A 15279-nucleotide genomic window follows, 5' to 3' on the forward strand; every position below is an offset into this window, starting at 1 on the left:
ATTACTTTGAATTAATAATCAGTAACAGTTTATTAGTGCTGAACGGTAACCAAAGCCTAATAATTTTTACACACTTAACCCAACAGGTTTTCGCGATAAACTGCAAATACAAAGCTTTTAATGTGATTGATAGCATTTATTTGGGGAATCTGTGGCCTCAAGGGGAATATTTCCCTTCCGCTGTCACAGACACTGACTATTAATGCATTAGAATATAAGTCTAGTTTCTTGTTTGTTTCAGTCTAATAAAAAACAAATCTTTCCATATAGATTTCTATTTAGTATTTCATTTGATATCCATATCTGAATCGTATTAGATATTCCCGAGAAGTGCAAAACATCTTAGATAACGTAATTCAGTGAGTCGTTTACAGCAACTCACATCGCTAGGCAGAAAAATATTTAGTAGGAAGGAAAAGCTAAGATTGATGAAAATAAAAAATCACACTCGTACATGTAGTTACTGATTGGGATGTGTAGGAAAGTGCACATCTTCCCCAAATTTATGACATGACAACAACTAGTCATCCCAGTCAGTATATATTTTTTGCAAACTTTAAAGTGACTAAACTATTCACTACAGTTTCGCATAGAAATATTTTTACCGTACTTTACTTCGAATTTCCCAGATAATAGGGACGCAATACTATACCTTTCTTGTGTTATAGTAGATACAGAACTAATTGCCCTTAATGATTATATAACGTTTAGTGTTTTAGTGTACACACTTCGCTGCCTTTCTTTTTTGCAGGAATTTTTGATGGGAGTCGCTGTCACTGGACAAATCGGAACATCACAATCAAAACCCACTTATTGCTTGTAGTTGGATTATTTCTGTAATTTGTTTATACTAGAAATAAAATACTCCAGTTGATTTTATAAAGTTGAATATAAAGCATAGAAAAAACGTATTTTGAGCAAACGGCAGCTCATTTGGGTTGCATTACATATATATCATATTATAGCTTCGTAAAGAGTCCATGGAACCTGCTAAGAATAAATATTCATAAATACACGATTAGTTGGGTCTATCCATGGTGTTAGGATGTTGAAACATTCTTAGATCTGTATTGAACTCAGTTGTCTAGTTCTTCAATACGTTGGTAATTTCGTTAATTCAATTTGAGACCGTCCGTATGATAATATTCCTGATCAAGTATGTACGCTATTAGTTTCATAACCATTTCTGTAAAGCCAGCAAACAAATATTCTTACACAAGACACAAGTATCCCTTCAAGTATAAACTCAATGTCTACTTGATATTAGTTCAAACTGACATCACGAATGGATCAATGTTAGACTACCATGGAAAACCTGGGAGCACTGGACGGTCGCTTCATCCTAGTATGGGGCTCAGAAGCGCGCATCTACGATACCGTACGCGGGATTCGAACCTAGAATTTTCGGTCTTGCGCGCGAACACTTAACCTTTAGACCACTGAGCCGGTATCCAACAGTGTTAACACCTAACTTCAATCAATCTACAATATCGCGCGACCGTCGACTATTGTCTTCAGTAAGTAACTGCTACACAACAGACACTGCTGAACTCCACTGGCCACGGCTTCTTACTAGAACTCCAGAAATTTCATCTTGATTTATTCACGATATCAATTTAAACTCAACAATCTCCACAACTCTATACTGATTGTTTACTTCATACTTGAAATTTATTTTGTCAAAGCCGTTCTAGAAAGTTAGTCTCCCATTATATTACGCAATATTTTGTATCAAACATTTTTCTGAAAACATAAAATTACACATGTTATTAGAATTAGCTAGTTCCCCTTCCGCCCTTAAAGTATGAGGTCCGTTTAATGGGATAAATATCTTTTTTGCTGTGTTAAATGGAAATCCTCTATAAGTGATAGGCAGGCGGTCTACCCCTACATTCATTTACCAAAGTTTATTTATGTAGCAAAGTACTTTAACAGTGTACTATTACTAAGATAGCCTCAGTGTTCAATGTTGATCGAATTCCATCGACCACGTTGCAATATGACTAACATCCTAAATAATTTGACATTCTGTGCACTACCTGATTTTAAGCAGTTGGAAGCAACCAACATAAAACATTGCTCAGGGCATCTTTCTGATGCGCGTCTTACAACAAGGATAATTCACTTTGTATTTCGGAACCACGTAACTGCTGGAGTATTCAGGCTTTATCTAGCACTGCAATAGTGCACGCAAGGTTCAGTTACTTGGACCAGTGATCGCGTCGCAGCATATGACTAAACATACATGAAATAAATCTGCCTTAAACGTCGGACTTGAACTGAATAGCTCACTGTCGACTCTGAAACTTGGTTATCTATGTTCGAATGCCTCAAATAGTATCCAACCTACAAACATGAGATGTTCTTATGGAGACCCTTTCCCCTGAGATTTCAGATAATTACAAACAGGATTTGGTCCTACTACATCCACAAATTCATAAGATAAGTGCAAGGGCATTATTTTATAACTACAGATCACGGAAGAACCGCGTGTCCACAAACTGATATAAAGTCTAGTGAATCTTCAAAGTGAAACCATCACATATACATACCCAGACCTTAAATATGCACGAAACACTTTTGACTCGAAATGTTATACTCATTAGAATGGCTTGTAATGATGTAATATGGCTCATTACTGTCACAGTATGCTAACCGGACGAGTTGGACTGTCCTAACGAAGGGCAAGAGACGAATAAATACTCCGAAAGATTTCAAGATTACAACCCCGGAAGTTGTTTACATCTCTAGCAGTTCAACCATTACGAAATCAGTGAAATCAAAGAATCTTTGTAATTATGTCTCATGTGGACATAAACAGTCTGAATGCACCAAAACTACTTATTCCGTGATGCGAATGCTTCCATAGTATTTTGGAATATTTGACGTAAGTCAAAGTAGCTACAGAAAAAATCAGGTCGATGAAATATCAAATAATGAGCAAAGTGAGTGGAATATATATACCCATGTGTAATCTCCGAAACACTTAAGCCCGGACGTGTTGATTTAAACTAAATGTTCCTATCAGGACACTTATGTTTTATATTTTTCAAGCAGAAACGCGACAGATTTACAATGTTAACAATCGTGTTGTTGACTGAAGAAATGACTTACCCCACCTCCTTATAGAAAAAATAATACGCAAAACCAACAATCTTATTTTCAAAGATCAAAATTTATCAATAGATGGTGGTAAAGAAAAGCTAAAATATAATTTTCAGTCAATTTGAGGTTGCGATGTAAAAAGGTACAGACTGGTGAAAGAAACAAAGTCATGTTTAATTACACAGTGGTGGCGCGTGTGTAAATGCACTTTAAAAGGCTAAGCGAAAATCTAAACAAACACGTGATGTCCTGTCATTATTGAGATACAGTCTTAAAAATGAAAGAGCATTTATGCAGAATACTAGGAGGAAGACCATCTACACTGCATAAGATTATGAACATTTTGCGGGAAAGATAAACCTAATAACTTTAAGAAAGCACACTTTAACTCAAAATAGTTAACTTTTGGAACAAAAGGCAACGTATGTAAAAGGGCACCATATGATCTTGGTGAAATATCATAAAACCGTGAATATTAACTTGCTCTCGCCTTATTGCGGTTTTGACTACGTCTAAAGGTACCGTTGTTCTGTTTTGATGTTTGGTCGTCATTTACATTATTTGCGCCCAAATCATCATTCTTAATGGCTTTATTGTTGACTTGTGTATTTTCATGATCACCAATTGACATTACACCTTAAGAAAATATGAAAGATAAACATGTGATACTTAAGAACACAAGACAATCAAATACCAAATTGGTTTATTGGGTACTATGAAGAATATCAAAAAAATTAAAGTTGGCACCCCTGTATGGGTAATATTATCATCTAATTACCTATGGTGTTGGCAAAATACATTTCATGACAAGACAATGAAGCAACGAAAATATCTTGTCATGGCGTATAATAACCAGTTTAGAAAACTTTCGGTTACATAAAAAGCTTGTTATTGTCAGAATATTTGTTATTTTACGCTGTTTATGGTTTCTATCTTCAACAATTTTTTGAAATGAGATATGTTTTAAAAAAATCATACACAATGAGTCGATTTGTCTTATTTATTATACTCGTCTCTAAATCTAAAGCATAGAATTAATTAGCAAGTAGGATTCAGATGTGGATATGGAGCTTTGTTGCACAACTCTCAGAAACCATAAGTCCTTAAATTGTGTGCAACCATCTAAACAACAATTCTCAACACCGGATAGAACTCGACAGGAATTTCGTGCAGTGGAATTACCTGAGGAGTTACTCTATATTTCTAAACATTTATTAGAAACAGAACTAAGGCCAAATCGAATGCCTAGGATTTCCATGTACTTTAATCGATACACATAATGAAGATTTTCAGTATACTATTTGTACAGTAAATCTCAAGTACGAAATCCAACCGTAATATAGTATAAACTTAAGTTAAACTTATGGGCATTTAATAATGAACATCATCAGTGAACTTAAATATACCGTTAGAATAACAAGAATACGAATCGTTGACTGATGATTGACGACTTTTCATATTATTATTAGGTACATCGGACTGGTGGATATTTTTGCCACGCAGGTGTTGTCCATGTGCATTAGGTGGATGAGATACTTCTTTATCATCCAAAGATTGCTCAGGAACAAAGCTCTCGGGTTGTCGACGACCGCGACCCACAGTTCGATTCCTCCTGAGAAACGGATTTAGTTTCAAAGAATAAGAAATATCTATATATAATATAACGAAAAATCTTACAATCATACTCTGTATAAAGCCTGGGACAAATGTCAACCAGCCAAAGTTGCAAAATCACATAAAAAAAATCGAGATAAAGTTAATCTATTAAATACCATAAGAGTTGAAGCACCAATGCTATTAACGATAGTGAGAAAGACTACGTTTAGCTGATACAGTTCGAAAAGGCATAAATTTAAAAAATGAGTATGAATAAAATATTGAAGCTCAAAACATAGGAAAAGATAAATGAATGCATCTGCACGACTGTGATCGTACCTGAGTCATTTAAGCCAATGTTTTCGACCACTGACCACGCACATCTTAACGAAGTAATCTGCATCTACTGACACAGTTCAGGATCGAGCTAACTACATTATATCAGGTGATAGCATAAATATGTCCTTAATCTAAAGATGCTTTACATGAGACTGTGTTAACTATGACTTATGAAATCAGACAAGGAGTCTATGGGTTCGTATTTAAAATAAACGAAAAAAACGTGGGTTCTATGTTCAAAAGTATTGCCGACGAGAAATTATGACTACTGATTTTACTTAGTAAATGTAATTTATTCTAAATAAATGATAATTTTGAAAATCATGGTGAAACAAAAAAATTCTGATATAAAGTAGACTACATTTAACAGAAATTGTACACTCGAGCATGTGTAAATTACTTTATTTATGCGAGCTCTTAAACGATAAAAATTGAGAATAGTGTATATTATAGATTGAAAAACCAATAAAAGTAACTGCATTTCAAGGGGATTCACCATTCAGAAGTGCAACTGACGGGATTGTCAAACCTAAAAAATATGAATTGTATTATCCATGAAAGTGCAATGTTTTACACCATGACCACCTCTCCACATTTTCCAACCTGTCCCAGCGTCGGCAAATAATGCACGACGTGGAAGTCTCTGGGACGACATTCGTAGAACATGTCCAAGCCAACGAAGTCGGTGTTTCAAGATGGTGACACCAATTGAATTATCGTCTCTGCGCCCGAACACACGATGCCGAACCTCTGCATTACTTACATGGTGTTGCCACTGGATGTCAGCAATCCTTCGGAGACAACTATGATCAAACACAGAGAGGCGTCTAACATACTCAACTCGGAGAGGCCAGGTTTCACAAGCATAGAGCAAAACTGCTCTCACCGACGCGTTGTAGATCCGACCTTTTACAGCCAGACTAACATCACGAAGGTGCCAAAGATGGCCCAGATTGGCATAAGCCGCTCTGGCTTTCATTATACGTGTATCGATCTCATCACTCACGCCTCCAACAGCACTTATGTAGCTACCCAGATACACGAACTTCTCAACCACTTCAATCTGCTCACCATCCAGGATGAGTACAGGATTAGAATCCTGCCAGTCTTGTAGGAGTACTTTGCACTTGGAGGGTGCAAAGCACTGCGGACACTGATTGCCAACTGATTAAGTGCGGATTGCATGCCTTGGGCATTATCGCACAGTAAGACAATATCATCCGCATACTCGAGGTCGAGAAGTCGTTCTCCAGGCAATATATCCACACCGCCATTACTTACATCCATCAGAGCTGTTTTCAGAATGTCGTCGATGGCAAAGTTGAAGAGGAATGGTGAGATTGGGCAACCCTGTCTAACCCCACTGCTTGAATGGAACAAGGGAGAAAGGTGGTTTTATGCCCTCACTCTGCCTGAGGTGTTTGTATACAGGGCTTTTAATATGTTAACAAACTTCTCAGGCACACCCTTCGTCAATAGACAATCCCAGAGAACAGTCCTGTCCAATGAATCGAAGGCAGCCCTGATATCAAGAAACATTACGATTGATGGCCTGCGATAAGTATGACAGTGTTTTAACATTTGGCAGAGGGTGAAGATATGATCAATGTATCCTCAACCAGAACGAAAACCAGTCTATAAAGATGAAATACAGTCGTGAGTGTAAATATTTAATTGAAATCAAAGTATGTAAATAAAAATTGCCATTATTCATGAAGTTAAAGATATGTTCGGTCACAAACCAGGAGAAACTTAAAATTTAAATTACAAAATCCTTTGAAATACAAACCCGAAATTCCCACCACCTCTACTAGGTCTGCCATTCGAAATGCGCGTAGGTGACACAGAATCCGATTGGTGATTGAGTTGATTGGTTTGACGCAACTGACTAAACAACGATCTTCGTGCCTCCTACAGTAGAGTAAATAAGATTACAATAAAATGGGGTGATATACAATTGCGATGAATAACTTAAGCAATTCATATGTAAATGATTTTATAAAATGACGGAAACCCTGTTAAAGTAGTAAACAAAAAGACAAATAAAGGACAAGATGTTGATTTTGGATGAAAATATTAACTTGATACAACAAACCACATACTTCTAGTTCATCTAGTTCATTCCAATTATCCGCTTGGAATTCAAGTAGTAGACGCATTTTCGCAACAGACGAACGTGTACCAACAAGAGAGAAAGCAGGGGATAAGTCGGCAATACCACCGGAGTTCTTGTTATCATCCAAATAACCATCCAGATTGACAGAAAGCTTTTCGTTCCCGTTGTCAGTTTCTTCACCGTTTGATGTATCTTCATGAGCATCGCCATCCGTTACAGAACCTCCACGTACTGGACAATGGCCTTGACGTTGAGCCATTAGTCTGCGTTTTCTAGCGAAAGGATCAAGCAGCTTAGCTCGCCGAACACCTGCAGCTTCTGCTAATTTGCGGATATTCATGCCCTTTGATCCGATTAGTCTACTTGCTAATCGTGGTTGGACTGGAATCTCAACTTCAGTGAAATCCAAAAGATTTCTCACTGCATGACATGCTTCAATAGTCTGAACAACAAAAAGGTGATAGGATAAGACAAATATAAAGCTTATGAAGAAAAAAATTGATTTGTTGGAAATTCATTTCAGACCGTTCGGACAATTATCGCACAGATGGAGTAAATTAGTACCGTAGTAGTGGTATCTGTCAGATTGTTGATCGAGTATTATTTGTCGAAACTCTCACGTCTGATGTTCGTCAGAATAAGGGCTAGTAAAGAAAGCCTAATAATACGCTTAAACATGGCTCAGAGAATATATCATACTCCGCTGATGTTTCCATTTTCTTCCTATATATATATATATATATATATATATATAACTTTGCGGCTGGATTTAAGTGTCAACGTTATTGTTTAGACTAACGACGATAAAGTAGTTACTAATCTTCTTAACACACTCCAGAAAATCTCAGGATATAGCAGGTTTAATTGCCCTACTTACTGGTTGAGCCAAAGCTCCTTATTTTTAACCAATATTCATTCCGCAAATTGTATCATAATTCCATTTGAGTATACGCAGAGGGAGAAAATGGCATGAGGAACCGTTTGAAAAGCTATTTACAAGCCTACAGAGGACGAAAAGCTATTGATATAAACTTAGATGGGTGTTCGCATAAACAAACATTTTGATGTAAGAGCTTAAGAACTAATACAAACCTTAAAATTTTATCGTGTCCAGAAACATTTGTACTCAAAAGAGGTTCACTAGTGTCTTAGTGTTAGCTTATTAAAATAACTCATTTATGAGTCCACCAACTGACATGTGGATCAAAACTTTTGAGATCAGCATTAAACTATAACTTGCCTAAAATTTTTGGTTCAAAAAAAATAATTTCAGTTCATATTACTTTAAATGCTGCAGTTCGCACGGTCGATAACTGAGATACGGAAATTAATTATTAAAAATTACCTCAGCTTCTACATGAACTATTCCATCGAAAAGAAGATCCACCGCACGAACTCCAGGTATCCCTCGAGCTTCTTGAATAGTTGCACCACGATGCCCAATAGCGAGACCAATCAAATGTGGCAAAATCCGAAAACGACATTCATAACCAATAATCATCCCACCAGACGCTTGTTTGTCACTGGACACAGTTGCTGGTATACTTATAGGTTTACAATGGATTGCAGGAGCATCTCCATCTTCAACATCTAATTCACCACTATTGGACAATTCCAGATCACCAGTCTCCCCCTTGGATAAGTTCTTTAGCTAAAAAAACAACAATCATACTCGACCAATGTATACAACATTTATTAATAATTCAGACAAATAAAAACACCAGTGATATCGCTTTAACCTACAAAAGAATTTAACACTAAAGATATTTTTATATCTTGATGGAACAATTAACAAAAAAACTTACCAAATGAAACCTAACAGCCAACAAACGAATGTGACCCAATTCTAAGAAAGTTGCGCGTCGAATTGCTTCAGACGAACCGGACCAGATATGTAGCAGTACAAGAGGTCCATTGGCTCCAGGTAGACCTGTCAAAAGGATGTTTGGGTCTGTAATCCCTGCTGGACTCAGTGTTCCAGCGATATATGGAACATTCATCATAGCTGCTTGTGATATCAGAGAGGGCGAAGGCCATGTATATGTCGACAGACACAAGGAAGGGCTCATTGATCCATAGTCAGCATGAACCGGTGAGTGTCGTCCAGATCCATTTGATCCCTCTTTATCTCCTAGTATCAGTTTTGCAAACGTCCCAGGGAGAAATGGTTCAGAATCACACTGGATAAGACAGGGAGCACCACAAAATTTAGCTAAAGTTGAATGCGATTCTGGATTGGCTGCTCTACACAGAAAAATAAAATTAGGTTGGTAATCAAAAATTACTGACATTAATTCTATCAAACATTACTATTATTGACGTTGTTGAATTCAGTTTAGGATCAACGAAGACTGTAAGGACTCATTTGCTTAACCTTTTTAATCGTAATTCTACTCTAGTCGATAGCGCTGGCGTTACATATAGCATAACTAATCACTACTCCATCGCATCTGTGCATTGTTGCACAAACGAAAACGATTCGTATACAAGAGTCACAACTAATTTTATTATCTCTACTTAAACGAGTTCCAATAGAATGAACATAATTTAAGTAAACAACGAAACAGAGATACAAGAACTTTCGTCTAAATTAGAACAAATAGTTCCACAGTATTTGGGCGCCGAGTTGATGTGAGACATTAAATAGGAAGAATATATTTGTAAAATCGCAAATTCATTCGCCGAGATTTTACAAATATATTCTTCCTATTTAGTGTCTCACATAAACTCAGCGACCAAACTTAAAATTCATTCGTTGAGATTTTACAAATATATTCTTCCTATTTAACGAAACAGAGAACTGTGATATTCTATGTAAAATGAACATTGAATGTGAAAACAAAAATGTCCATTTAAAGTGCTAGGTAGCTCATAAAAACACACTGAACTCACAGTCGATACAAATAAGCCGGAATGCAAATACTGTGACGATGAAGGATTCCTGTAACTAACAAATTATTTGATTCGACTACGTTGTCCTTAATGAAGCCTGATGTCAAAGTACCCGTTTGAGATCGATCCTCCGTATGATCACACGAAAACTTGCCATTCCATGGAACTCGGATTTCCGTCACCTTGACAAGAGTTGAGCGATATGGCAAGACTACAGAACCAAGTCCAATTAAATGGGGCATGGCATGTGCAGTTGGTTTATCTTCTACACCAGTGTACTCCTGTAATGGGGCAGCAACCTGGAAGGGAAAATTCATTGTTTTTAAAGGAACTAACTATACTTTTTACAAAATACTGGGCAATACCATGCAACTGTACAATATAGACACAAACATTGTACAAAGAAATGCAAAACTACTGTATAAACATACGCACCCACTGGATGTCATCTCAGATAAATAATACTTAACATTAATCCAGACAACGTAGCCGCTACAGCTATATTATGCAGTCGTTATTAAAGATCATACGCTGAGATTTCACCCTGACAAGTACAAGGAGCAAGCATGATCAATAGCCTCTGAAACATGAGTCATATAGCAGCTTACAAACACAATTCGCACTTGAAAAACATCTCAAGTGCGACATTATACTTGAATATGGTTGATCAAGATGTGACGATAGTTAGACACGATTACAAAGTTCAACGTTATAACCGTTAAGAATATAATTAGTTAAGAAGGAAACAGGATTCGACCTAAGATTCGTCTTTCTATAAAGAGGATGCTGCTAAGTTGTCTAGCTAATAACCAAATAAGATTTGCCAGTAATAGCAATGTTAAAATAAATGTATGCCAAATAATAGCTTCAAAACGATGTGAGAATCACAAGAATGTGAATGAATATACCTCGACATGTGCGAAGCCGCCTTGTATGGTAAGAACTCGACCAGGCCACCACGCCCCGGGTGGAGCAATAGACACAGATTCCACAGAGCCGCTTGTTTCCACATCTGCTGTACTTTTTTTCTTTGCAGTTGAACCAGAATCTAGCCAGACCTCAACAGGATCTCTGGGTGAGAAGTTATGATTTGAGTTATGAGGCATTTCCTCATTTTCAGATGAACCAGACTGGACATCCAGCTTCTCGTTGATCGAAAACGCATTTGGGGCCAATTGAAGCTCGGAAAGACCGACTTTAATTGTACAGTGACTAAAGTTGATAAAGGAATATCATGGTAGAGATACAGGTTTTACCAAACCACATTAAGTAAATACCTATAGTTAACTGCAAATTTGATTAACTCGGTTATAAGCAACGTAGAGACTGGAGCGTACATACACTGGGTCATGTTGCCACACAATATTACTACAGACGTGCCATAGTAGTATGAGTAGTAACTATTAGAGGTAACTGAAAGATCACCAAGAGATGTTTGAGAAAATATGGATTCGTGGTGAAAAACCATACAATTTAGGTGCTTAGGATATAAAACTACTTAGAGAATGCATCTGCGTTATTGAGAATGACTTTGAGCGATTTCACGAAAAGTATTTAACCACTGGTTACGACAGCTGTACGAACTACCAGGTAGCCTGGAATTACCTACACGACTTAGTTTAACAATCAGACGTTGTGGGCTGACGTCGCGTTTCGAATTGGCCGCTCCTAGCTGTGTCAGCCCTCTATGTAGGCGGTGGTTAGACATACCTAACAAATACCCAAGCCACCTTCGTTGATGAAGATTAGCAATCTAATCAACAGACTTTATGATTGTCAAGTACCCCGTGTATAACCACAACGTTAATCAGTTATTCCACTAAAGGAGAGTTATCAATCAATAAAATCGAATACCCACTTTAGACCATGAGATATAACCACGGTTGAGAGTTAGTAGGTATGCCTGTGATGCAGAACATGACAAAAGTCTAATATTTAGTCTACACGTCTACGCCCAAGTCCGAAACCGATCTGACTTTCCAGGGTTTGTTTTCTGTGACCCTTAACTAATCATCAGATTATTGGGGGTAGACTTTTAGACACTTAAGTCAACGGATTCCTGATAAAATATCCAAAGATTTGGCCTCACGGTCAGATTTTAATTGATTGAGGAATCCATGATCTAAAATCTAACTTCTTCCGGTAGCATATGGCAATCTATTATACTTAGTTTATGTTTATATTTTGTATACAAGCACGTTATTTTATTACACGAAAAAACTATCCATCGGTGATCTCTTCTTTAGTTTTTAATTATTTGGAGGCCTAAATCAATAATACGGTTTCGTAAGCAGTCTCTAATCAGTCAAGTTATATCATTGTGTTCAGCCATCGATTAGTATCCTAATCACTGATTTTGACAATCGGAAACTAAGTCTATTTAGATCACATGAAACCTCTATGACAATTACTTGGTGATTATTATTATTGTCTGTACCTACATACATTCTTACTGACTCAATCGAGATCAGTCAATGATAACAAGACTAAAAACTTGGAATATGGTTCAAAAAAGACACCGACTTCACTGAAGTAAAAGATGGGTTTTACAGATAGACCTTCAACCTTCATCAAAAAGAAAGGCGCTCAAACGTAGCAATCCTATCAGGTGCTTATAAAATTAAAGCACATAGGCTAAGTCAAAATGAGGGACATTTAAGCGCGTATTTTGTCAGCTCTATCCCAAAGAACAGATAACGGTGACCATCTACTGAAATCATGCTTTTACAAATGTTTGTTCCTTACAAGTGCAGACTTGAAATGAGACACTGCCTAACCTCAGAACCAACAGGATGTATATATATTTATCATAATTCCATCAGCGGCCTTCCAATAGACCTAAAAGAAGACTGTCGCTCGTTCTATACTTCATGTTTGGACTACGACCATGTTTTAGCTAAAAGATCCATCTATACTAGAGTCACTGGACATTATATCACAACAGGAAATCTTTTCAGATGTAAATTTGAAAAGGTCAAGAATTGGCAAGGCACTCAGTTGATCATGGAGAAAAGGTTTATCCCGAAGAAGCTTAGCATCATATCCGAACAGCTGTGGAAACAGTAATAAATGCGATCAACGTACATCAAAATGCTAGAACTAGCAGATTTCGGGAACTTTCTGAGTGGATAACTGTTCAAAGGCCATTCCGAGATTTTGGATTAACCGTTACATATTTCCACTATTTTATAAACAACTCTAATCTTACTAAGCAACTATTACAAAGAGCTAATGTAGAGATACTCTAGACACACTGAAGATTCGAATGTCCAAACTATCTATTAGGCCGAACAAGACATTAAACTGGCCAGAGAAATAGACGACTATTAAATAAGTCTACTGCTTCCAGCAGAGTGTGATGGTTAGGCACTCTGGTCACACCACTAGTTTTGAACGCCTCATTGGTCTTGGAAGTTTGGTGGCTAGTGAGACCAAGAAGGTTATAAATTTTTTTAAAGATGCACCACTTATCGTACAAACGATGTTTGCCTGCCTATTATAAAACATGAAGCACTCGGTGTTGTGATGCCCTGTGGCTGTGAAATGTGGACCGTAAAAGTGAGACAAGTAAGCCAACAGTATTTTCGTGTCTTTAGAGTATTTGTTTCACATGGTGGAACCACTTGATGAGCAGCAATGAGATTTGGTGTACTTTTTGATACTTTTTTGGTACTTTATGAAATCACCGAATCGACTGACAAGCCTATAAACCACACATAACGGTGTAGTTAAGGCATATGTTACACAGATTTAGCCGTCATCTACCCTGGTTGTAATCCTAATAAGCATCTATTATATGTACGGAGAAAACTAGATGGTGTCAATTCACTGAGGTATCGAGTGATGAATGAAGACAGGTCGGCACGGGCTGACTTTCTGGTAATCTTAAGTGGTGGCTACAGTTTATGCAACTTAACAGGGAAGTATGAAGATTAGTGATATTAGGTCACCTCATCTTTCAAAACAGAAAAATGAAATTCCTGCCGTGATGCAAATTTCGTGCTTGTACAGAGTAACAAAAATTCTGACAAGATTATAGAGATCAGTGGTTAGGAGAGTAAACGGTTATATATGTGACTATAAACGGTCACTCATTGTACTGGAAAAATTTTATCAACCACCTTGATCGAACTAACATACTAAGTAATATTTCTACCAATGGAGTTACCAATCAACCACGATCAATTGATCGTGGAAGGAAGCATAGCAGTCAAGCGGGCAGCATCTTTACAAATGAGTAGCAAACTAATCATTTATTCGGACAACTAATCTTTAGAAAAATACCCGTATGCTTTGTTTAAATGTTTAGTGCTTTCAATAACGACGGTACAAAACCACTTTTTTCAATAAATTTTAAACCAGTTACTTACTTTGCAGTATATCGTATTGTACACACAGTCTTTTCAATACCAACTAATAGTGCCTGGAACAAAAATCATATTAGCTGTTTTTCACTACCGGAATTTTCTGGTGTTCCGATCCAATCTGTTCAACCGGGATAGTCAACTCCATCTCCAACTGACAAACAAACAGATAGGCAACGCAGTGGTTTTCAAGGTCAATTATAGGAATAAAACAAACAAAACGATAAATCATTAGGAGGTATTTGCAAAGTCAATGAAAACAAACTTCGAAAGCAGACAAAACTCCTGAATAATGCCAAAGAATTTTAAAATGAAGTCTCCCAAAATTTGGAATACATATAAGTTATAGTGATGTCAAGTAATGTAGTGACCAAATTTTAATTGAAAAATATCGACGGAACGTGCAGTTAGTAGACGTCGTACTAAATACATCCGGTTATCAAGGTAAAGGACTAAAAGCGACATCTTGGGGACAGCTGATTTCTTTTTTAACTTCTACTAAAGAAGCCATATGTATTCGGAATTTGATAACACCTTAACCTGTAATGCCTTTGTTGTCGAAATATACCAACCCAGTCAAATCAAGAGTCAAAATTGGAGAGATTTGAAAATATATTTGATAAAATATCGATATATCAAGGAGTGATCAGTCTAAGTTAGCTGATGTTTATAGGGGATGTGAAGCACGACCTACCCACTTGTGACGGGGTGTGGATGCGTGACCGAGAGCCTTCAGTTAGTTAAGTCCATTAAAACTAGAATGGTCAGCATCTAACGTAGAGTACTTACACAGCTACTGATTTTTAGAATTTATTTACCGCTACAGATCACTTCCCTGCCAGTGGGATAGTGATGACCCTAAGATGT

General features: G+C 37.0%; 1 protein-coding gene across 2 annotated transcripts; it reads right to left on the reverse strand.

Moving 5' to 3' along the window:
• Positions 1-3138: 3138 nt before the first annotated feature.
• On the reverse strand, positions 3139-14644 carry Smp_058170.1 (hypothetical protein; the record flags this gene model as incomplete). 2 transcript variants are annotated; one of them, XM_018789374.1, is made up of 10 exons in its annotated part: positions 3581-3741; positions 4512-4717; positions 6830-6951; positions 7143-7598; positions 8502-8807; positions 8962-9400; positions 10049-10347; positions 10957-11260; positions 14419-14471; positions 14507-14644. In XM_018789374.1, 10 exons carry the CDS (start codon positions 14642-14644, stop codon positions 3581-3583), a joined length of 2484 nt encoding a protein of 827 aa, XP_018654825.1. The 2 variants fall into 2 exon arrangements, with proteins under 2 accessions (XP_018654824.1, XP_018654825.1); XM_018789376.1 differs by lacking the exons at positions 14419-14471; positions 14507-14644 and having other exon boundaries at positions 3139-3741; positions 10957-11467.
• Positions 14645-15279: the final 635 nt, after the last annotated feature.

Source organism: Schistosoma mansoni, chromosome W (assembly GCF_000237925.1).
Source record: "Schistosoma mansoni strain Puerto Rico chromosome W, complete genome".
Classification (NCBI taxonomy): Eukaryota; Metazoa; Platyhelminthes; class Trematoda; order Strigeidida; family Schistosomatidae; genus Schistosoma; species Schistosoma mansoni.